Source organism: Zonotrichia leucophrys, chromosome 4, assembly GCF_028769735.1.
Source record: "Zonotrichia leucophrys gambelii isolate GWCS_2022_RI chromosome 4, RI_Zleu_2.0, whole genome shotgun sequence".
NCBI classification, from domain to species: Eukaryota; Metazoa; Chordata; class Aves; order Passeriformes; family Passerellidae; genus Zonotrichia; species Zonotrichia leucophrys.
This window is the reverse complement of record NC_088173.1, coordinates 41,742,510-41,767,068: the sequence shown is the minus strand read 5'-3', so window position 1 is coordinate 41,767,068 and position 24,559 is coordinate 41,742,510. Positions and strand designations below refer to the sequence as shown.

General features: G+C 39.7%; 1 protein-coding gene across 2 annotated transcripts; it reads left to right on the top strand.

The window, feature by feature from the left end:
* The first annotated feature begins 5,905 nt into the window (after positions 1-5,905).
* USP38 (ubiquitin specific peptidase 38) lies at positions 5,906-22,103 on the top strand. 2 transcript variants are annotated; one of them, XM_064711303.1, is made up of 10 exons: positions 5,906-6,654; positions 8,126-8,261; positions 12,709-12,838; positions 13,091-13,192; positions 15,623-15,781; positions 16,137-16,330; positions 16,875-16,968; positions 17,749-17,855; positions 18,915-20,253; positions 21,760-22,103. In XM_064711303.1, exons 1-10 carry the CDS (start codon positions 5,970-5,972, stop codon positions 21,919-21,921), a joined length of 3,108 nt encoding a protein of 1,035 aa, XP_064567373.1. In that variant the 5' UTR covers positions 5,906-5,969; the 3' UTR covers positions 21,922-22,103. The 2 variants fall into 2 exon arrangements, with proteins under 2 accessions (XP_064567373.1, XP_064567374.1); XM_064711304.1 differs by lacking the exons at positions 5,906-6,654; positions 8,126-8,261 and adding an exon at positions 9,767-9,842.
* Positions 22,104-24,559: the final 2,456 nt, after the last annotated feature.

Here is a 24,559-nt window from a genome sequence, read left to right as displayed (position 1 = left end):
TTCAGTATTGGTTCTGCCAAGTGTCTCATTAAAACCTGATAAAAGAAACAGCAATCTAACTTGAGCTAAACCTGCTACTTTTCCTGCTACTGTGAAGCATGTTGCCACATTTTTACAAATTACAATATGTATCTATTTGGATGCCTGTGCAACTACCGAACATTTCACAAAAATTTCAGAACTATCACATCATGAAAAACCTGTTAAGTCAGTTGTGCATGCTATGCAAGGAAGTAGAATGCTTCATATTTTCTTCACCTTCTGAATCTCTTCTTTCTTGAGAAAGGTGTGATATTTGACACATCTTTTGAGGAGGATTCAGTCACGTATGCATTGTTCTCTGCCACAGCCTCACAGCTGATTTCCACAGTCCACTTTCTGTCTAATTTCTGAGTCACAGATGACCTCACAGGCAATCAACTTTTATTATTTTCTGTCAGATAGCTGGGTTGATGTATAACTCTATTTCTATAAACAGGCCATTTCCTCAGCAGATATCTGAATTTTATCAAATTTATCATTTATCAAATTAAGCTCTTCATAGAGGCTCACTTTTCTGGGTTTAAGAGCAGTCTGTACTTAAAAGAGATGATCACCATCGCAAATTTTTCCCTGAAAACAGTATGTATCATTGCTCATAAATTTCTACATAACGCCAAATTTTCATACGAACACACTCAAGTCTCATTTGTATTGCAAATTTATGTATGCAAAGTAAGCATCTGCACAAGAAAAATAAATAAAAGATTTCACAAATTCAAGGGGTTAGTCTGATTCTGTATATTTAAACATCTAGGTTCACACATCCCAAACATAAAGGAGTTTATGCCAATTTAAAATCTGGGATGTTCATCGTGAACATTTGCTGCAATGCAAGAGAAACAAGATATGGAGCCACCAGAAGTTCACTTTTTAGGTTGTCAGGGCTTGGAAAAGTTATTCACTTACTGCTGAAACACAAAGCTGGCATATAGATTGCCTCTGGGGTATAGTTGTGAATGTCTAGGGACCTTAAACCTTGACCACTGTGAGACTTCACTGATATAATTCTGAATCTCACAAAGTGAAGAATAACAAGGAGAGTCTAATGCACAGCTGAGTTTCCAAGTGCCCAAATATCAATCTAACCACCATTGTTTCACCATGGCTAGTACGGTCACTTTCTTTAGGGTGTGCATTGAGATAGACATCAGAGAGAAAAGTATATTTGGTAACAAGTAGTATTGTTTATTCCTGTAAGGGAGATTGAAGAGAAAGATGTTGTGTAAAGATTTGCCAGTCATCCTTTTGAGTAAAAGGAAGAAATACAAAATACACTCACTACAGTGGACCAGTGAGTGAACTCCTTACTGAGTTCTTAGTGAAGTACTTAGTGAAGAAGGCAGATATATCTGGCAAAGAAGCCTGAGTTGAGACACAGTTTTTCAGCCAAAATATATCTGAGCCATGCTGAATCACAGGGATGCTTATTCCGGGAAATTTGCTGTGGCAGGTATTGTCTATTACTTTATCTCACGTGGATATGCTTGCCTTTTAAAACACCCCCTTTCTGGCCCCACAATGCACGCTGTATATGTTTAAGGCCTGAGTCTCCTTAAACTTTCTTCATGCCTTAGCCTAACACTGTGGCAGATTACTGCCACATAAATGTAAAGGAGCTACCTAGATCTCCCACCATTGCTGGACTGCAGCCTTTAATCTCAGCTGTTAATAGTCAGTTCCTTGTCTGAAGCTATGGATGCTTTCAAAGCAATCACTGCACAGGTCTAGAATACCAAATGCAAGCCCTGGAATATTTCTCTTTTACAACTGAGAAAAAGTAATACAGAAATAAAAAGCCACATTCAGTCAGATGTTGCTCCTTGACATAGCAAATATAGTTATTATATGCAAGACTGAATCATGACAGATTGTATCTGCAGGAGGCAAAACAGCTCTGTCAAATCAAAGATTCTCTCCTGAAAAACTAAATAATTGCATCATGATAACAGGTTTCAGTAAGACACTGGGGCCACTGTCTTGATTTTTGGATAAATAAACCGCTGGCCCTGTTGTTTATCAGTTAAATGAACCTTTGGGGACATGCAACAGTGTACAACTAGAACACAGTGATTCAATGTTCAGGCATTTCTAATCAACACTTCTGAGCTTCAAACACTTAATTAATAGTTAGCAAACATTATTAATTAAACCTTGCAGTGCTCTCAAGCACCTAGCTACCACTCTTTGTACCTGGCAGATACTAACCCTGCAGTTAATTCAGCTGCTTGCAGACACCTCTGAAGCAGATATGGAGGCCACAAATAGTGCTCAGGAGCCTCCTGATTCATGGTGCAGTCTCATGTCACAGTGACACTTCAAAGAGCAAGCTGTGACTGAAAAGAGAAGCCTGTTCGCATTCCTGTCTTTAAGATTGTTGAGTTGTGACCATGTTCACAGGGGTCTCAGGATGAGGGAAGAGACGAGGATCTGACTCCACGTTTCAGACGGCTTGATTTATTATTTTATGATATACACTACATCAAAACTATACTAAAAGAATAGAAGAAGGAAAGGATTTTTCATAAAAGATGTCTGTGACATTGAGTTATCACAGAGATACCACTGTGGTTAACCTTCTGCTGCTATTTGTGCTTTTTCACAGTAAGAATAATTAGTATTCAATAATATTCATTACTTTTCATGAAACATGACTGGGTGTTTACTTACTTTTTCAGAGAAAGTATTTAAAGACATATTTTGTTCACTAAAGAATGAAATTATTTTTAATTTTGTCACATTTAGTAATGTTCTCATATACAGGAGTCAGATTACACTGTAAACAGAGGAACAGTCAGTGTTCTACAATTTAGCTTGTAATTACAGATTGGTAATTGCATATCTAATAGTAAGGTTGTAATTAGGATCATCCCCACAGTTCAGGTCAGTCTTAGCGCTGAGGTCACAGGCAATTCAGTGACTCAACCAAACATCCCTACACTTAACCACTTGTTTTTCATTGCTGGCTCTAATGCTTGAAATACAATCATTAAATAAGGACTATGCCTACTTGGTCATCTGTCTGCAAACAAGATTACTATTTTCAAGCTTCTCTGTTAGAATTACCTTGGCCTCTTTCAAACTATTCACCTCCAGCCATCAATTTTAATTTTTATGGGGGCTATAGATTTTCAGACCTTCCTGGGGCTTTTGGGAAGAAACTGCTTTATCTACATAGTGCCTTCTTTGACTGGGCTGCTTGGACAGAACAGTTCCAAGGCTGTCAGGAAAACTGTTCCCCTATCCCAAGCAGTTGGTACTGCCTCCCATCCCATCCACACTGCTATGTAAACAAAGGGTAAAGCACTAAAAACCTGCTGAGACCTCTGATTTCCTGGCTCACAGGAACCTCTGAGCCTGCGAATCTGCAGCTGCTCATGCTTTCAGCATTCCCCATATCTCCATGCTCCTGAAAATCATCCATAAGTTTCCAGCTTTTCAAATTACTGTTGTAGCTCTTCCACATTTTCTTCCCTATTTGCGGCAACTGCTTCACTCAACACCCCTCTGCTTTTCCTACTCCATATGTTCCACAAGCCTGCCACATGACCTATCTTTCTCCCTTTCTTCTCATTTACTCTCTGAGCACCTTTTCAGCTTCACATACTTCCAAACTTTATTTCTGCTTCCATTCTCCGTGACTCCCTGCCCAGACAACGTCTCACTTTACCCCTTTACATGCATGTGTCACTGGCAACTTGATTTCAGTGCTTCTTTCTTTCAGAGTTCTGTTTTGGATCCTGAGGGGACTCCTCTCCTTTTCTGGCTTCAGAACTCACCATAAACAGTGCTAGAAAAAAAAAAAGTTCATACTAGTAAACATAAGAAAATTAAAATACTCCTAGTCAAGATGACAGAAGTCAAAGCATTAAGTTCCACAGGTATACAAGCCACACAATCCAGCACCTTCTTCAAGGTTAATTTTTTAATGTATAATTACAACAAATTCCTTCTGAAAAAAAATAGTTAATTTAGGTACCATTCCCACAGAACACTGTACATACACAATTTACATAGTTAAGATGTTGGTAGTAACAGCATCTGGCCTTTGAAAAAGTTCTTGTAAAAAAGCCCTTGATCAACACACTTTATACTGGACTGTAATAACTTAGCAAATTGCACAGTGGTTTCTAGAACCAGACTTTACATCTGTGAGGAGCAAACAGAAAAGTGAAGGACAGAGGAGCAAAGTTCAAGTCATCTAAGCTGTTTAACTGAGCAACTGAAATATTTTATTGACAGGGGGCTCAATTTTCAGGCCATCTCTGAACTTCTTGGCTTTGTGTTTTGTTGTTTGACAGCTGTAGTATCTCATAGCTCTCCCTGGAGAGATTGTGAGTCTTTTTTCTTACTCTAAAATAAATGGTATCTGTTGTCAGCCTAAGCTCCAGCTCAGATTCCGCACCTGTTCCACTTCAAATACTAGCCGGGATTAATTAGGCTCATTTCCTGTACTCTCCTGATGCTGAATTAGAGGCATTGCTAAACCACATAGCATGAAGATTTACTGAGAAACAGCAAACCAAGAAGGCTTTGCCCAGCTTATGTCACCAGCGAGCTAGCCTAAAGGATTTTATTTGAGTGAGTGCAGTTTGGTCTCCAGTTTGTTTACTGGCAATGATGGCTTTAATTCAATTTGTGACCTTTCTTGTTACCTAGTTCTCAAAGAGCTAATGTGACCAAGGTGGATGGAGCTCTGAGAAAGGTGATGCAGAGTGGCATCCCTGCCCATGGTAGGAGGAACTGCAGCTAGATGACCTTTAAGATTCCTTCCAAGCCAAACCATTCCATGAGTGTATGATAATATTCAGTCTTTGTAATTTGCAGAACTCTTTTTCACTTATTCTCAAAATGCAAAGTACATTAACAAGATTTGATTGTTTGAAACTGGAGCTAAACCGCGTCAGAAATGACTGTGTTAAATATAGTTTTAGGTTATAAAAATTGTTAAAATAAGAACTATGTTAGTGGGTTTTTTTAAAAGAAAGGAACGAGGCACTCGCACCAGATAGCAGCCACAGGACACCTAAATCTTTCAGGGAAAAGAATTTATTGCCTTCTTATCAGCAGAAACGAACGCCTTCCCGCCTTGAAGGCGCTGTTAGAATTAGAAGGAAAAAGTTGACAATGACCAGACAGAATTCTGTGTTTGAATGGAATTTATGCATCATGTACGAGATGTATGAATATGCAACAGGCTATTGTTCTTAAGGGTTAATCCTTTGCTAGCAGGGGTCCTTTTTCGGGCTTGTGATGGCCAGAAAAAGGTACCCGGACGTCCGTAACTCTTTGTCTTTTGTTGTCTCATATTGTCCTAATTCAATTTGTCCAAATTGTTACTACTCTAATTGTGCTAGTATTTTTATAACTACTTTATTACTATTAAGCTTTCAAAATGTTAAAAACAAGTGATTGGCGTTTTTCACGCAGGGGAACAACCCGCGCCGGCTCTGAATTCTGCGGCCTCTGGGAGCCTCCCCCAGCACCCCAGTCCTGTCCCCACACGGCCCTGCCAAGGCTTTCCCGCAGCGGCGCTCCCTCTGCCCCCTCACGGCCGGACCCGCCCCCGCCCCGCGCTCGCTCGCCATTGGCTGCCAACAGCGCGGAGGGCGGAGCGTGTCGCGGAAAACCCGGCGCCTGCGCCGTACACACCCCGCCCCCTTCAGACCGGCTACCCCCTCGCGGGGCTCCGCTTCCGGGTCAGGCCGGGAGTTCCGTCGCGTCCGTCGGGGTCGCTGGGGAGCGGGGCCGGGGCCGCCGCCGCCCGGGCGAGGGGCGGGCGGAGCCGCGAGGGCCGCGGGGGGAGCGGCGGCATTGCGCGGCAGGGCGGCGAGAGGGCCGCGGGGAGGCGGCGGCGGCGGCGGCGGCGGCCCCCGCCGAGGCCTGGTCCGGCCCGCCGCCGCCGCCGCTCGGCCGATGCGCCCGGAGCCATGGACAAGATCCTGGAGGGGCTGGTGAGCTCTTCGCATCCGCTGCCGCTGAAGCGGGTGATCGTGCGGCGCGTGGTGGAGTCGGCGGAGACGCCGCTGAGCCAGGCGCAGTGCCGCGCCATGTTCGCGCTCGGCACCCGGCTGGTGCTGCAGGGCCCCGACCCCTTCCAGCGGCAGGTGGGGCGGCAGGTGCTGGACGCCTACGGCCGCTTCCACCGCGCCGAGTTCGAGGCGTTCTTCAACCGCGGCCTCGTCCTCGGTCTCCTGCAGCGCGGCTACGGCGAGCTGAGCAACCGCGACCCCGCCATCCTCGACTACATCCAGGCGGGGCTGCGCCTCATCATGAGCTGCCCCTCGGTGCTGGAGCTCTTCGAGCTGCTGCAGGTGGAGGCGCTGCGCCTGGTGTGCGAGCGGCCGGCGCCGCCGCTCTGCGCCCGCCTGTGCCAGCTGCTGGGCGACTTCCCGCAGTGCCTGCCCCGCGGCAGGAAGCTCTCGCTCGCCTTCTGCCAGCAGCTGGTGCGCAGCATTGCCCACTTCCAGAGCCAGGGCACCCGCGAGGCCGAGCTGCGCCTCTACGTCTCGCAGGTGAGCCAGGTCAGCGCGCTGCTCCGGAGCGTCTGGAAGGCCGAGCCCGACACGCTGCTGCCCTCGCTGCAGGAGCTCTTCGCTGTCATCTCCGCCGCGGGTGAGCGGGAGCGGCGCGCAGTAACGGGGCGGGGATTGTTCAGAGGAGAGCCAAGCCCTAGCGCAGGCAGTGGGTTATTCGGAGAGGAGGAAAGCCCTAGCTCAGGCAGTGGGTTATTCGGAGAGGAGGAAAGCCCTAGCGCAGGCAGTGGGTGCTCTGCAGGCATCACCTGGTAACCGCTGCTTTCTCACCCACCTGCTAAAATGCAGCTTCTTGACTGTGGAGAAAGCAAAGCCTTTATTTCCCACCCAGCCCCCAAAAGCTAGAGAATACTGGTTTTTTGGTTTTTGTTTTTTGTTGTTTTTTTTGTTTGTTTGTTTTGTTTTGTTTTTTTTTGTTTTTTTTTTTTTTTTTTTTTTTTTTTTTTTTTTTTTTGTTGTTGTTTGGTTTTTTTTTTTTTTGCTGGGGAGCAGGTTTGTGTTTGTAAAAACTCCTGATACAGTGCTTTAAATCATATACTGAAATGAGGTTTTGGATGCCCTATTAAGGAAGATTTAAAACTATCAATATTAAATGCATATAAATATCTCAAAGGCTCTTGCTAAGAAGTTGGTGTCAGACTCTTTGTGTGCCCAGCAACATGACAAGGAGCAAAGGCCAAAAACTAAAACACAAATTTCACCTGAACACGAAGAAGGGCTTGTTTAGATTGAGGGTAGTGGAGCACAGGAACAGGCTGGCCATGGAGGTTGTGGAGTCTCTGGAGAGAGGGAGACCCCACTTGTGTGTGTTCCTATGTTACCTGTTTGAGGTGACCCTGCCTTGGGGCTCCATGGTCTCCAGAGGTCCCTTCCAACACAGTTCTGTGATTCCATGAAAGGCATGGGATCTTCTTGCTCCCTGGAACTGTTTAACAAATAGGGATTTATAAATATGTATAAGTAATATATGTAAAAGCAATGTATAAAATTTTAGGAAGCATCCAGTGCCTCAGTAATGGAAATGTGATTGTAATTAGGTCCTTTCTGACTTCTGAAGTCTGTGAAGTACTATAATAATTGCCATTGCAAAGTGCCTTTGCTGTTGAGGCACCTTGGAAACTTGCCATTGCATTTTGCCATAAGTGGTATGGTCAGCAGAGAGTTGCTGAGATGGGATGTGGAGAATACCAGCTGCACTAAATTCCTAGGCTTAATATGAAGTATAATGAACAACTTATGGTATTTCTTTTTAGAAAAATACAAAACCTACTTCTCAATTCCAGTTAGGGTGGAGGAGGAAGGAGTTGGCAGATTGGCACTTTCTTGCACGGGTATGAAGTGAACTAATGGCATTTGTAATTGACTGCTATCAATTAATTCATTGATGTATTCTAATTTTGGTTCGGTTTGTGATAATAGAATGCCAGATATAGGATAGATTTATTGTCACTTTAAACCATGGTGAGGTTGTATGGTAGAACAAGAAGCTTGCTTTTTTTGTATGGGGTTTTCTTTCTAGTTCCTTACATGGTCATATTCAATTGTTGCAGATACTTCATTTGAGCCTTCTGTTGCACTGGCAAGTCTTGTGCAGCACATACCATTGCAGATGATTACAGTACTCATCAGGAGCCTTACTACAGACCCTAACGTGAAAGATACAAGTATGACTCAAGCTCTGTGCAGGTAATCTATTTAATTGTCAAGGAGAGAAAGTCTCTTTTTTAATATTGCCTTTCTTGAAGCTGTTACTGAAGTTCCAGTAAAAAAAACAACAAAACAAAAGTGTGAAGAAGAGGAACTTTTGAAATGGTATTCTAAGTCCCATGGTTTCAGTTTAAGGTTGCTGCCTTTATTGCTATTGTGGCTTCATTCTCCAACCCAGCTGGGGTGGATGAAGAGGGTTAAATAGAAACTGAGAGGAAACACCTGTGTTCTTCTTAGATGACATCTTAAGTGAGGTCTTCTGCCTTATGGAAGATGGTGTAAGTAGGAAACTGCTTAGGATTTACAGTCAAGCTGAGAAACAAGGCCTTGTTTTCAGAAGATGAACCTTTCTGCTTTTCCAAGAAGCAGGATAGCATTCTCGTGTGGTATTAACCATCAGCTCCTGCTCAGAAGAAAGGAGCCAGATCTAAATGAGTTTTACTGCTTAGCTTTGAGGGATTTTTTTCTGCTTAGATGTTTTAATTTTTTTTGGAAGGATTCGCAGAGAACAGCTTCTATTACTCTTTTCACTCAAACCTACATAGGTTTTTTGGGTGTTCTTTGAATGACAGAGAAATAGAAATTATGTAAAAGCAATTGCATATTATGTTTGTCACTAATCTAACCTCAAGCAAGTGTGGTGTAGACAAGTAGCAGTGTAAACAGACTGGGATTCAGATTGCAATTGTGACTGGTATCTTCAGATATGTGAATAATAGTGATGCAGAAAAATGGCAGTGATAGAAGGATGAAGACCTTGAAATTTGTGGGTTTTTCTTTGAAATCCAATTGAAGAAGCTGTTATTGAGTACTGAAGGGTAGGAAAATGGATAATGCAATTAAACAGGGGACTACTAGAAATCTGTATTGTTTAAAAAATAATTTTTAAGAAGCCTTAAACTAAGAGTTCAGTGTCTGCAATATGATTATTTTTAAGTACATTCATTTGGGTGTACTCTTGTAGTTAAGCATTCATGTAGTGTAGCTCTTGAATATCTTGGTGGGCTTTCTCACACTGAAAACATTCCTTGTGTTTACAGTAAGTTGAGAAGCTGTATTTCTGTTTAAAACATAATGAAAAGAAGCAGCATTAGTAATACAATTTGGGATAAGACATATTGTGTAGGGAGTTCAAGAGAATCCCCTTGGCTGAAGAGATTTCAACAAAGCTGTGTTCCCAATCTAAAGGTCGGACCTGGGAAATCCAGGATTTGGTCGTGCTGATAATTTGCCAGTAATGTGCTGGTGATTAATTTTCAAGTTAGTGTAGTTTTAACATTTCTGTTGCATTGCTGCATCAAGATAGTGTAATCATAGAACTGTTATAGTAGGAGTCCTAGTAAAATCTATGTATTGTATAAGTGGCCTTGCCCCAATCCTAGTTGTTTTAAAGGGGCTGCAGCTGTGGTGTCCTTAATTGGGTGGCAGCTGTGGCTAGTGAAGGTAACTGGGATAAAAGGGGGTGGGCTGGCTGGTCAGGGAGAGCCTTGGAGGAGCCCTGGTGAAGAAGCAGGAGCATCACTGCTGTGAAGAGCTGTGTGTGAGGAAACCACCCAGAAGGTATGGGACTCTAGGAATATTATAATAACAATATTAATACAACAAACTGTAGCTTGAGAACACCTTTGCTGTGTGCCTCTGCTTAGGGAAGCAGTGCAATACTGAGCTTTGGTTACAGCAGGAGCTGTTATTATCAAATAAGTGCTCTTTTTTTTTTGGTACCAGCCATGTAATGGGTGAATTTTTCTCTTGCTTTTGAAAGGGAAGGACAATCTTACTTGCTTTTTTTATTCTTTGAGGTAATACTCTCTCTTCAGAGCCTCTAGTTTTGTTCCATGGAACCTTGTTGGTTCCATGGAGCCTCATGTCAACATTGCATCCAGTTTCTTTTTCTACCTCTGGCAGCCCCTTGCAGTTATGAGTCTTCTGGCTTAGTGAAGCAATTGTTAAGAGGTTAATGCAGCTGAAATGTCTGGAGCACCAAATGGCTCTGCTGTCATGGGGCTTGCAGCATTCCCAGGAGGTGCAGAACTCCAGGCACAACAAGGTCTGATGAGAGTTAGCAGAGCTTTGGTGGCTGTAAATTAGAGACCTTGTTGCTCACTTCCTAAGTATAGCATCTGTGGCACTGCAGAATCTTTCTGAAGCTGAGCGCACAATAGTAAAAATTTATATTTAACACACTCATAAGTTGAGTTTGCTCAGAGTGGGCGGTACATTAGACACAAGATCATGGTAGAATTTGGCTTGAGCTGTCTCATGAAGCCTTACCTGAAGCATCAATGAGCAAAAGCACAAAATTGTTGAATCTCATTGAGGATATATGGGTCCTTTAAGAGTCTACCTCAGAAGTCTGGGAGGAAATGAACTGGCTGTACTCAGGATCCTGACAAGTAAAATGCTTCTTTGCACTTCAACCCAAGTATCTTTGTTAAGAGAAACTGAAAATTTTGCTGAGAAAAACTCCGGATATAACCAGGTGCTCTGTCCTATTGGAAAAAATGTAAAAAACTTGTAAGTTATTGGGGGTGACAGGTAGTCAGAGGATCTTCTGTTGCTGTTTTGGGTTTTTTTACCAATCTGAGGGATTTTTTCCATAATCTGAGCTGCCAGATTCTTTGATGTGGTGAAGGAGATACTTTGTGAAAGAAGTTACTGTCTGAGATTGCACAAATAATTTTCAAAGATATCAAAAATACTGTCCTTACTAGCCATATATGTGGGTAAAAAAACCTACTGATTTTAGGGTGGTATGAGGAAGAAGGTCCTCCTGAGGCTTTTAAGGTTTTCTTAATCTAATCAAACCCAAAAAAGCAATCCTCTGTTCGTATTCATGATCATCATGGCCCATAGTAGTATCTGCCTAAAAATGAGCACTCATTGATTGCAACAGAGCAGAAGCCAAGTAAATGCAACCAAAATATCTGGTCTTCACCTACCAGATGTAAAATGTGATGCCTTTCAGGACAATCTCAATGAGTTCACTTCTGTCTCTTCTGGCTTTTGTTTCTGCTCTCAAAATCATTAACTCTCAGATGAACAGTCAGATGTTTTAGAATAGTGGTTCCAATGTAGGACTCTACAGAATATTTGTCTAAACAGTTAAGAAAGCAGTATATTGTCATTGGGTTTAAATTAGCTGTGCAGATGTTTCTGACTGCTGAAAAATACCAAGCCTACAAATCAAGGAGGGGAAGATTTGAACATGATTGGTTTGTGAGTTGTGGGGTCTTGTTTTTAGGTTAAGGTTATTTCTTCACAGACAAAACCAGTCTGGGCCTGTGTTTTTGATTCTGTATTTCAGAAAGGTTGCTCAGGATAAACATGTTTGAATTCAATATCTTGAGGAAATAAGAGCTTTGTGTAAATTCAGAGCACTGATCATGATGTTGCCATGTTTTTTTCGCCTTTTTTTATAGTAATATGGATGAAACTTGGTAAGATTTGTGCTTGTTTGTTAAAAAGGCAGTTCTAAAGATCCCTTATTGTAGAGAAGCCTATGTACTTTATAAGTGCAGATTCTAAGATAAATACATTATAACTTGTCTCAATATCTGTCCACTCTTGTGGTAGAAAGTTTTTTCTTCCACCTAGTGCTGCCAAATTAGTGCTGCCTCATCTTGTTTGAAGAAAGGAATCGTACGGACAATTAAAGAAAATTCAATATATTACCAAGTAAAATCTCAGAAGAACAAAGCCTAGATATCATGTTTTAGCTGGCACTCCCTTACAATATTGTCTGTGTCTTAGAATTGTTTCAGCTCATCTGCTTGTCTGCCTTAAGGATCAGGATAAACTAACTATTCATTTAAAATACCTCTGGTTTCTGTTCCTGATATTTCTCTGTATTTTCTAGGCACTGAAGGTCCCTTCACTTTTTTCTTAGTTCAAGTGAAATGATCCCTTTTGATATTTTTGTAGCAGACCCCAGACTGCTCAATGTATTTAAAATGACTAGATGTTACTGTTAATTGAGAGTGTTTGGAGTGGCTTCTGGGAGTGTAGCTCTAAGTTGAAGAGTCTTCCTTAGCAGTCAGTTTTGGTCTGCTTTGGAGTGAAAGGTGTTAGAGGGGAGGTTACCAGGTGCAAGCACTTGTTCAGCAGTAAGTTTTTGCCATGTGTTAGCTCAATGTCTATAACCTCAGAGTGCATTTTGTAGACCAACAAGAAGCAATGCAAAATATTGACTTTTTTATGGTAAGGTATTTTTGGGGATGCATATTTACTTCAAATGTATTAAATAAATCATTGTTAATTTCAGAGTTAAATTACTTGAGATATAATCAAAATTTTACCACTTGCCCAACATTGCTGCATTACTTCTTGTGAGTCTTACTGTGTAAGCATGTTGCAAGCATCTGTTCTGTTGAGGTTAAAGTTAGCAGCATATTGTTTTTTTAATATTTTTTGTTCTCCTGTTTTGCAGAATGATTGATTGGCTGTCCTGGCCTCTGGCTCAGCACGTGGAAACGTGGGTGATTGCTCTGCTGAAAGGATTGGCTGCAGTCCAGAAATTTACCATCCTCATTGATGTCACCCTGCTTAAGATCGAATTGGTATGTTGGAAAAAAACATTCAAAAAAGGGAGAGGGAAAGGAATTGCTACCAGCCATGCAGTTGTGTAGCATCCTTTTTATTGTAACATACAGTATCTTCTTATTCTGCAAATATGATGTAAATGCATTTATGGCTGTCACTTGCATGTAATGATTTTGTCTATTTCAAAATAGCTGTGTGTTTGAAGATTTTTTTGTGTTAACTGAAATTTTACTTTGCAGATTCACTGAAATAAATGTGGGTTTTTTTAGGTCTTTAATCGACTTTGGTTTCCTCTAGTAAGGCCTGGTGCCCTTGCTGTCCTTTCCCACATGTTACTTAGTTTCCAGCATTCTCCAGAAGCTTTTCATTTGGTGAGTTACTATATAATTGTTTTTCAGTGCTTTGAAATGTCACTCAGTGTGTAGTTTCTGAAATGGGTGTAAAGAGCAACAGAATTGATGTGCTTGGGTTTTGTCTGTTGGAAGGTTGTAGAATCAGTTCCTGTGGTTATAGGAAGGCTTTTTAGATTCCAGATTCAGCCACTTAATCTATAACTGGAAACAAGCATTGTCCTTCCTTGTATGTACCTATTTCTGGTGGGAGTATGTGGGCATCACATTTTAACTGCATGCTTCTGGAAATCCATTTTATGTGTGTGAAATTTGCTGATAAAGTTGGACGGCAAGTAGGTTTTTGAGGACAGCTGTTTGGGGAAAACAGGTAACAGAGATAATCTGCTCTGTGTAACCTGGTCACCCTGAACAGGCTCATGAGACCCAGAAGTACTTGCCTTCCAGAAGGCTGTGCAGTCTGTGTCAGTGTTCATGGGCAAATTAAAGATCCCCTTTTCAAAATGCATTCCATTAGTTAAGGCCATGGATAGGGTGTGAGAGTGACTGTGTTAATACAGCAACGTGTTCCCACACTTGGCATTAAGCTTAAAGCTTAGGAGAACATCTGAGATTCAATAGTAACAGCCTGGCACATTGTCTCTGTAACTGTTTCCAAGGCTCTGAAGGGGCATAAAGCCCTTTGTTTCATGTCAGAGTCATTGCCTTATGCCCGTTACGTTGGCTTTTACTGAAAGATCTCCGAAGTTTCTTCAGTGCCCTGATCTTGTCCTAGGATAGAAATTTGAGTTACAATTAAAAGCTCTGAATATGTTCAAAGCATAAATATTTCATATGTTTTTCTGTCTTTTCTTTTTTCCTGACAGAGACAAAACATTAGACAAAATGTAATATATCAGCCTATTCTAGTAAGAGGGATTTGATTTACCAAAGAAAATTTATATTGGAGACTTCACGCTGTCTTGCCTAAATATTTCCCTGCAAGATTTCATGACCATTTTAAACCATTTTCTTCACTATCATTTATTTGTGCTACTACCATTTAGTATTCTGTATTATCTTCCTTCACTTTAAGTACTTGTTTACTTTTTTAGTAACAAATGGTCTGATTATGAAAGTGTCAAATGCACATTTGATAAATAGAAATTAATTTACTTGGTAATGCATCTAAAATTACATTCCGTCTCCTTACACTTGAGCGTCATTAATGTAAATTATTTTGAAATTTTTGTAGCAGAAGCAGTCTTGTACTTATAATGTATGATGTAGAACTTATGATCATCAAAAATCTACTGATATATAAAAGTTTAATGCAACCTTGAGCCAGAAGAGATAATTCTGTGTATTCAAAGCGTAACTTGCAGTATTATCCAGCCTGCAGAATTTTACTCTCTTTGGCAGAACTGAGAACCTACCCTTTTTCTCTTCTTCCCATGTGCTTTGTCTGTTCAAAATTATCGTATCTCAGATACAAATCTGTATTTTGCACCTAGCCTTTTTTACTTTGGTGTTTTGAACTATATCAGTTCTTGTAATCGCTATGCCTTCCTCAGATTCCTATCTTCGTATGATTCCCCCTCTGTATTTTATGGTTTTAGCTTAATAATTGTTTGGAAGTAATTAATGATGAGAAATTATTCTCATTATTATCAGCTTCTTTCACAGTTAATCAATCTTAATCGCTTGGAGACTGGCAAAGGTGTCTGCTTTGAAGTAAACTTCTACTTGATGTCTTAAGGCTAATGTCTTGCACATTTAAAAGTAGAGAGCTGTGCTGAAGAAGAGGAAGGAGATGAGGTCAACATTTCTGATTCCAATCTGGCCAGTTTAAAGTATTCCTGAATCTGAACTAAGTCTCAGATAGATTACTATAGCTGTGGTAAACTTTCAGCTCGTAGTAAATGACATGGTTGTGGTTTATGGAGCTGAGCTGCCTCACTAGGTGGAGCTATGGGCCAGTTTCCTTCTTGTAGGAATAGCAGGAATTTATTCATTGGCTCCTGAGTCCAAGCATTAGATTCTGTTAAAGGAAAACTTAGAGGTTTGTTTTAAAGACTCTATCTGTGAAATCAGAACAAGATACAAACTGTTAGTGGTGGCACAAAAGCAAAATGTTTGCAGTTAATATCCTTAATAAGATGAGTACTTTTGGACACTTGACTGTTTAAAACCTTGGCATGCACCCTTTTAAGTTCATAAAGTTCCTTTTAAAATTTGCTATGTGAGCTAAAGTAAGCATTGAATAATTAATTGCGCTGCTTGAAAATTGTAATGTATTAAGAGTAATGTATGTTTTTCAAGTCATTGTTTCTCAACCACTTATTTAATAACAAAAGATCTCCTGTCATTTGGCATGTATAAACCAATGAAGTTCAATTAAGTATTTTGTAGAAGAAAAAAGAGAAAATGGAGTTAACACCTTTTTGCTTGTTTCTTTGTTTTGCCATTTAGATTGTCCCACATGTGGTCAGTTTGGTTCACTCCTTCAAGAGAGATGGCTTGCCTTCCAGTACAGCCTTTTTGATGCAGTTGACAGAGTTGATACACTGTATGATGTATCATTATTCAGGTTTTCCAGAGCTCTATGAACCCATTCTGGAAGCTATTAAGGTACATTAGGAATGTTAAGAGCATGGAATGGTTTTTGTTTTCCCAGATGTGAAGCTGTAGTTCCACAGATCCAAATTCGTTAGCACTTCCACATAGAGAAAAGAGCTAACCACATAATCTCATGTCACTCTTGTGTTTGAAATAGAAAATGAGTATAAAGCTTTGAAGAAGGTGGTTGGGGGAGGGAAGGGAACAAGGGAGGGCAGTCTGTTGTATCTCCTCAGCTATCAGGGGCAGCAGCAAGACCTTGAAGGAGAACTGGGGAGCAGGGGGAGATACCATACTGCTCAATGGCAACAAACAAACAGAAACAAATAAACAAACCTATTAAGCGTGTTAAATGCTTCTCTTGTAGGACATGCCCAAACCCACTGAAGAGAAGATTAAGTTGATCCTCAGTCAGAGTGCCTGGACTTCTCAATCCAGTTCTTTGCCATCTTGTTTATCTAGACTTTCTGGAAAATCTGAAACTGGGAAGACAGGCCTAATAAATCTAGGAAATACTTGCTACATGAACAGTGTTATTCAGGCACTTTTTATGGCTACAGAGTAAGTGCTTCTTAACAGCTTTTTTCATTGCAAATAATTCTTGCAGTTACTGCATTCTTGATTTTCACAGAGTAGTAACTTGTCCTGGGGTCTCTTACCTTGCTATAGCTGAGTGGGTTGTTTTGCACTCAGTTACTGGTTGCTTTGTTCAAGTTCAGCTCTGGAAACTGCAATTTTAGCCACTAAAAATCCTGGTCCTTCTACCCAGTGTCAAAAGAGAAGTCCTTTTTCCCTCACTATCCTTGCTCACTGCTGTATTGTAAAACTTTTTGGTGATGCTTTTGTTATACTCTGAAAGGGTATTAAAAAAAGTCTGTCTGTATCCCATTCCTACACATTTAAATGTTTAAAGACATGGGTATTTTGCAGTGTTAATTCTTACCATACAGTAATTTTATATCTGCACTAGAGCAGAGTTCCAGTATTAAAGGAAGTGTTATGTGCTTTGCTTTCTTTCAATTTGAAGTAATTATCTGAGCTGGAATGATAACTGAATTGTTAGAAGTCTAGCTAGGAAAGTCTTTCATTCGTCTCTCTCTTTCAGTTTCAGAAGACATGTTTTATCTCTGAATCTAAATGGCTGTAATTCCCTAATGAGAAAATTACAGCATCTTTTTGCATTTTTGGCCCATACCCAGGTATGTCAGTTTTTCATCTGTTTTTCTTTAAGCTTAGATCTATGTACCAAAATTGAGAAAGAAACATGATGCCATGGGAATCCTCTTGAGTATTTCAAGTATAAATATTACATTTTTGTATGAGAATCAGTCTGCCTTCAAATGCTCAGATGGTGTGGATGGATTTAGAAATACACATGTCTCTAGGTGGAATATGTTGGAGTTTTGTTGTTTCTATTTATAGGTAGTGATAGGTTTTCTTTAAGGAGAAAGAATGAAAAAATCCAAATATGACCTCAGTTGATATACAAGCTGATTTTATGTATCTTTCTAGGGTAAACTGTAACCTTCATTGATTTTTACACTGAATTTGATTGTAGTTCAAATTCTAATGTGAACATTATTAGCTGTTCAAAACATTTTGCTAATGCTGGAAAGGCACAAGACAGCTTCAAAATAAATGGGTCCTTATGAAGTGCTGGTGTTCTGAAGAAAGCAAACAGGTTTTTTTAACTCACCAGCAAGAAAGGTAGCTGCTATAATACCTTGCTTGTACTCACTAAACATGAATATTTGCTGGCAGGGTAAACTATTTGTATCTTTGTACTAGAGGTGATTGCCAAAATTAATGGCTCTCCCTTCGTATGATTAAGTTGTTTAAATGTTTGTGTACCTTGTGTTTCATTCAGCTACTCTGTGATAATGTAGTCCATAGTTCAGCTGTTAATATTAAAATAATAGAATCAACTGAAGTTATTATATTACAACTATGTAACCTTGTCTGTTCTGTCACTTGAACAGAGGGAGGCCTATGCTCCTAGAATTTTCTTTGAAGCCTCCAGACCACCATGGTTCACTCCTCGGTCCCAGCAGGATTGTTCAGAATATCTCAGATTCCTGCTAGACAGGTACGGTTCTGGTGCCATCGATGGGAATGAATCTGCAGCTTAACCATTTAATAATTGAGCTCCTAGCAGCAGTCGTGTAACAGTTCCAGTGCATGAGTGGGGATCAGGAATTTTCAACCTCATTCCTCTCTATAGTCTACAAACTACTTTTCTTCATGGGTTTAGTCTGTAGTGAACTCTGGATGCCATATTGAATCCACATAATTGAGAACATGTTATGGTGGTAACAATGTGCCACTTTTATAAATCTAAACATGGGTGTTATGTTTAAGTCGTGGTCCTGTTGTTAAATTAATAGCAGTTGGTGAAAGCAGTTTAGTTGTGCTTCTGGAATTTCATGTTGTTGGAGACAGCTGTTTTTCATACAAGGTGTGCAAGTCACAAAGAGATGTACATGTCTTTATAACCAGTTAATTAAGCAAGCAAATTAGCTGTGGCAGAGATAAATCAGTAATACCTACATTTGTTAATAATGCTCTTTATTTTTGGCTTGCTAAAGGGGACTTAAGCAGTATTACTTTAAGACACATTCTGCTCTTGGAGAAATTTATCTCAATAGTGAAATAGTGTTCTCTCTTTTTTTATGTCCATGTTTTGGGTTCCTCTTTCAGTTTGGATTTTCTTGCCACAGAACTTTCTTGGCTGCAGAATTCTGACATTTTCTTTGGAAATAGTCTGGCCATAAACAAATAGTTACATTTTCTCTTACCAAGTCTGACATACAGGCCCAATCAACTCGGGAGCTGATTTATTAAGACAATGTAATGGTAAATAATAAAAACATTGTTAGGTTTCTTTAATATTTGCCAGTTTTTTCAATAAATCTATTGTGTTCTATTATATATAATGAGACCCACAATAAATGTATGTGTGCCACTTGTATTCTAGTTTGGAACTCTAGGCTTCAGCTTCCTTATATAAAAAAATAACAGATTTTTTTTAGTGTAAGATACTTTAGCAACTTAACCATCTGTAGTTTTTAGCTGGAAAAAAATCTGAAATAGTGTGGCAGTATTTGGAATATAGCACAGTTACTTGGATTTATCTTTTTGTTTTCAGGTTGCATGAAGAGGAGAGAACTTTGAAAGCATTGTCTTCAGTAAAGAGTTCTGAAAGTATTATGACTGACAAGTCCCAGGCACAAGAAACTGCCCATAAAACATTTACTGAAGCACCTTGTATGGAAAGTGAAGAAAGAACTCTAATAGAGAAGATGTTTGGAGGAAAATTGAAGACTAACATATGCTGTTTGAACTGCAAAAGTTTGTCTCAAAAGGAAGAAGCTTTCACAGATCTCTCTTTGGCTTTCTGTCCCCCAGCTTCCTTAGAGAATGCTGACCCAAAGTGCATAGAACATTCTGAAGTGAAAGATGACTACATGGTGCAAAGTAATGCTTCAGCTACCAGTCCTGATGCAGAAACACCTCTCAGTAATTTGGAAGTAAATCGTGGATGTGACACAATAATGAATGAAGGAACCATAGATTTTTCTACTGAGCCAAGCTCTGAGAATACCACAATTTCTGAACTCAAAGTTGAAAATAATGGGGATATGTCTCAGAGTCTAGTAGGTAAAAATACCCTGTCAGTTACAGACTTGCTCAATTATTTTCTGGCACCTGAAATCCTTAGTGGAGACAACAAATATTATTGTGAAAAGTGTGCCTCTTTACAGAATGCTGAAAAAACTATGCAAATCATTGAGGAACCTGAATACCTCATTCTCACTCTTTTGAGATTTTCATATGATCCAAAATGTCACATAAGGCGCAAAATCTTGGATAATGTTTCTCTACCACTTGTATTGGAACTACCAGTGAAAAGAGCAACATCTCCTTTAGCTGTTGTTTCAGGAGGCTGGTCTGTTGGTGTGGAGATTTCTGACACTGGAGAAAACCTTGCTAAAAAACTGAAGCCCTCTGGTGCTGATGAAGTGACCTGCCCACAACTGGTGCCCTATGTGTTGAGCTCTGTGGTGGTGCATTCTGGGGTATCCTCTGAAAGTGGACATTATTATTCATATGCTAGAAATGTTACTGGATCAGGACCTTCAGGGCTCTGCCACCAGTCTACAGCTCTTTCTTTAGTTGCTCCTCAGGATAAGTTGTTTACAGAGGAGAGTCCTTGTACTGTTGTAGAGAATGAACTGGACACTGAGATGCCAAGAGAATGGTTTCTGTTCAATGACAGCAGAGTGACATTTACCTCATTTCAGTCAGTCCAGAAAATCACCAGTAGATTTCCAAAGGACACTGCTTATGTTCTGTTTTACAAAAAGCAGAACAGCACCTGTGGCTTAAACACCAATCCAGCAAATGGCCTGTGGGTAAATGGAGACCCTCCTCTACAAAAAGACCTCATGGATGCTATTACAAAAGATAACAAACTGTACTTGCAGGTAAGATGGAAATTTTGTGTAAAGGGTGTCTCCTTAAGCCTCACAAGAGGCAGTCTACAGGAAAAAACACAGTAGGTTTTAAGTATTCTGTCATATTAACCATGAATCACCAGTCTGGCTTCATCTTGGTGTTGCTGGACAGGTTTTGTAGTAAGGTTGTCACTGTTAGATGGGGAATTTCAAGGAAAATGGCACAAACTCAGTTCAGTTTAAAGTTTGAGTGGAGATGCTTGTATAGGTCATTTAACCACTTGCCATTCCATATGGGAGAGGCTTCAAACAGTTCAAACTTTCATTGCCTTTATGGAATTACAAGAGTGGCTTAAGTTTACTTAAAAACTTCTAAGTGGTGTTCTTACTAGTGCATTTTCATTTGTAGTGAAGTGTTTTTGACGAGGGCAGAATAATTTAAATTCACAAGGTCTACTTTTAGCACCTGTGAAAGTATTTGGACAAGACTTCAGTTTAGTGGTTTCACGGTAGTATAATACAGTCAGGGAGAATTGAAGGGTGACCCCTGTAGCTACTGCAACCCTGTTCTAAAGTTTGCTCTCATTGCCTTTAGGGAGGTGTGTGGTGATGAAGTGTCATGTGAAGGCAGCAATCAGTATGAGCCTTAGCACTGGAATGCTTTCAGTTTGTTGCCAGGTGCACTGTCTTTAGCCTTCAAGAGCCAACATCTGCCTTCTCTCCCTCAATTTTTGAAGCTCTTGGCCAAGCTGAGAAAGGTATACTAAAGATAGAAAATTGCTGCAGGGTTCATTGATGAACTAGTTGGCCAGAGACAAAATAGTGCATGACACATCTAATGAAGGAAAAGCATGTGGCTCATCCCTTTGTTAGATGTCTTAAGAAGCCTCAGGAGCATTCAGCTGAAAAAGCAGCTGGCAGGCAGCAGAGCTTTCGTGTTCTTTCACTTGTGCAGGTACATTTTCCAGCAGTTGACTCTGATTTTTATCAAGTGCTTGAGAGTTGCAGAGACTTGCTATGTTATAACAGTTAGCATAGCAATAATAATTGAAAGCTTAAAAGCTGCAATGAATAGAAACTAGATAAAAGGCCAAAGGATGGACAAGCTATCTGAGTATATTGCTATCCTATGCAGTTGATGGAGTGGAATGAAGAAGTGTCTTTAATGAACATTGATATAAAGGTTTTACCTTTTGACTTTGCAACCAACAAGAAGAGCGTATGAAACTTGATAGGATGAAAATTTATATTAAACATATATCAAAAGCTGTTTTGTTAACTTCTCATCAGCAGTCTCATTTTTAGCGATGTCCCACATTGCTACAATACAATTTTAGCATGAACTCAGATGGATTTTGTTTCGTTTATGCATGCTACAGTCAGTGAAGTTGTACATCCTAGGTTGGCTGGGGATGATCACCTTGAAAGTTCGGCTTAGCTGTTCACTAGAAATTAGTGATGCTGCTTTGAAAGCCAGTTTAAGGGTGTGAGATTGTGGGTTGGGTTTTTTTAATTGTCTTTATTCTCTCATTTCAGGAGCAAGAGCTCAGTGCTCGAACACAAGCACTGCAAGCTGCCTCGGCCTCTTGCTCGTTCCGGCCCAATGGATTTGATGACAATGATCCCCCGGGAAGCTGTGGGCCCACAGGTGGAGGAGGAGGGGGTGGGTTCAGCACCGTTGGTAGATTGGTCTTTTGACTGTGAAGACAACCTGGAATACTCTGGTTTCAAAGCAGCCCAGTACTGCTGAGGACAAATAAAATACCGAACTCTGCCTAAGTTGTATCAGGCTTTGAGACTTGGTCCTTGTCCAAAAGCAAATAGTAGTAGGTTTTTGGTTGTGTTTTATTTGAAATAAATAAGCGCATAATTGAAAGAAACCTACCTCTTAAATTTCAGTTGCTTTCATATTAAGGTATGCTTGCCCAGAAACCAGAAAATTAAGAAATTTTTTTAAGTAAATGGTGATGTTGCATTAAACTGAACAAAAATGTGCTTATGTCAGTTTCTCTTGTCCTCATCCACTGAATGAAGAAAGTTCATTTTTTACTCTGATAGTATTGCTTTATGTGGAAAGCCATTTTCAGATGGGCTAAACTGCATCTGCACTCTCTCACCCACTGCTTATTTTCAAATACAATACCTGTGTGGGTTTTCAGATATGATGCAATTTGTACTGAAGGCAATAACTTAAATGTGACATGATACAGTACTTTCCAGGTTAAAAATTATTCAGTCCATTTCCAGTGTAAATGAAAAGAAAAAAATTATACATATTTGCTAACTTGTTATCCAAAAAAGTGCATGTTGTGTAGGAGCAATGTTTTTAAATAGAAATTGTTAACTCAGTAGCATTTCTAATTGTTTTGAGGATTTTAAAATTATTTCAGGGAATATATCTGCCCAGTATTGGAAAGGAAGAGATTCTGTATGTGCCTTGCAGTACTGTGACTTGAACTCTCTGAGGCTGCAGAGGATGAGAAAATGTCTTAGTAGTCTTCTTTTTTTTTTTTTTGTCAGCATTAGAAATCAAGACATTTATAGAAGGCTTTTAGGTTTCCAGAAGTTAAAATTTTTTAGCTTGAAATGCAGTAAGTATTGCCCTTTATTTTTTGATTTAAAAATATACATACCGACTGATCTATAACTTTCATGGCCTGTATTGCTGAGAAAAAACTGGTCATAAAGATGGAGCTATGTTCATGAAATCACAGAAAATCTGCCTCTCTTGGTCTTTGCTGAGGATCTTTGCTTAGTCTTTTGAAGCTTTGCCTTTGGCTTTTGCTGGTAGTGAGAACTTTCTGGTGAGTTCAGGACTTTCTTTTTTTTAGTCTGCAGAAGCCCACAATTATTCTGCCTAAGGAGCACTGTTTGATTGCTCATTAGGCAAGCAGAGGCTGAGGATCCACTCCTTTGAATCTTGACAGAAATAGCAACTTTGATTTTTGATGTGCAATGAGGATAACAGAAGTAAAGGACTTAGACTGTTGAACCCAGTGATTAATTCTTGAGTAATCTTAGAGTGAAGTATAAACTTATTTAGAGTATTTTTACAAAATTCTACACTGTTTTTGCTGTGTTTTTATATTCTATTAGGTGACAAAGTGTGTCCTTAAAAAGCATGCAGACCTGGCAGGTTTTAGCATAACTGTATAAAAATAAGCAAATTTCTTAAAAATGCTTTAAAAAAAGCGTAAGATATGTTGAGAGAATTAAGTCTTGTTCATATGATATTAAATATGAAGTTTAGTCTGAAAGGTAATTTAGCTTGCAAGTTATTTTTATATTATCACTAAAACTATGCGATTTACTATAGGTTTAGATGTTATACTTAAGAAAGGTAGAGCAGCTGACTTTTGATATTTTATTTTTATTTTTAATACTTTGCAAGCTTTCTTGTAACAGTTTGTGATACCTTGGCTTTGGCCTACTCTTTTCATTGCTATCTCAGTGGTAGGTCTCTGAACCAGGGGTTCAGCCACAGAAACATGGAATGTTTTGAGACCAGCATGAGGAACATTCTCGTTTCATTGCACTTGGATGAGCTTATTTTTGAAAGTTCAGTTTGCTTTGAAATTCTCTAACTTTGTCTCGGAGGGTTTTTTGTTTCCTTTTAGGATTCTCTGCCAGCTTGCTTTGGTTTGAAAATGTTTTATGAGACAGGTTAATTTGGCTTTTCTCTCCCAGACTGAGGACACACTAAAAAGCTGTCTACTCATTGCATTACCTTGGGAATATTTTGTCTCTGTATCTATTTACTGCTCATTTTAAACTACTAGAAAGTAGAAGCAGGGGTGAGTGGTTTTACTCTGTATGAAATCATAATATTAAGGTCAGTTTTGTTTTTATGTTCTCACAGTAAAAATACAAATGATGCAGCCTACCTAAAAATAATATGCAGTATGTCTTTTGTACACCTGTTGAACTATATTTCATGAGTTCTTAGAAGGCTTTCTACACCCTTTTTGCCTATTCTGAATTAGGGGTTAAATATAGAAAATTGAAATGAGAATAATGCAAATCAGGTTGGATCTGCTTAGGTGCAAAATGATGGATGTCTGAAATTGAAAATAACTTCCTTCTTTCACCTTGACTTCTGTCAATGCATTTGCTAGGGGTTTTTAAAGTAAATTTTATAATTCAGGCTACCTTTTTGTAAGTCTGCTTGCTGACATGACAGCTGTCCTAGGCTGGTGAGTCAGATACCCATCTTGGAAGGTTTCAGTAAACCTAGTGGAAGTGAAGAATTATTTCATGCTTTGAAATGTGCACCTTTATTATTGCTTACAGTTATGGTGTTGCATGCCACTGTCTTCTGGACATGAGAGTAAAATGT

Bases quoted from the DNA above. Each gene is read 5' to 3' on its own strand.
- USP38 (XM_064711303.1), top strand. From the start codon at position 5,970: ATGGACAAGATCCTGGAGGGGCTGGTGAGCTCTTCGCATCCGCTGCCG. The intron at 12,839-13,090 runs GTATGTTGGAAA...GGGTTTTTTTAG, and splicing joins CCCTGCTTAAGATCGAATTG to GTCTTTAATCGACTTTGGTT. The intron at 17,856-18,914 runs GTACGGTTCTGG...TTTTGTTTTCAG, and splicing joins CTCAGATTCCTGCTAGACAG to GTTGCATGAAGAGGAGAGAA.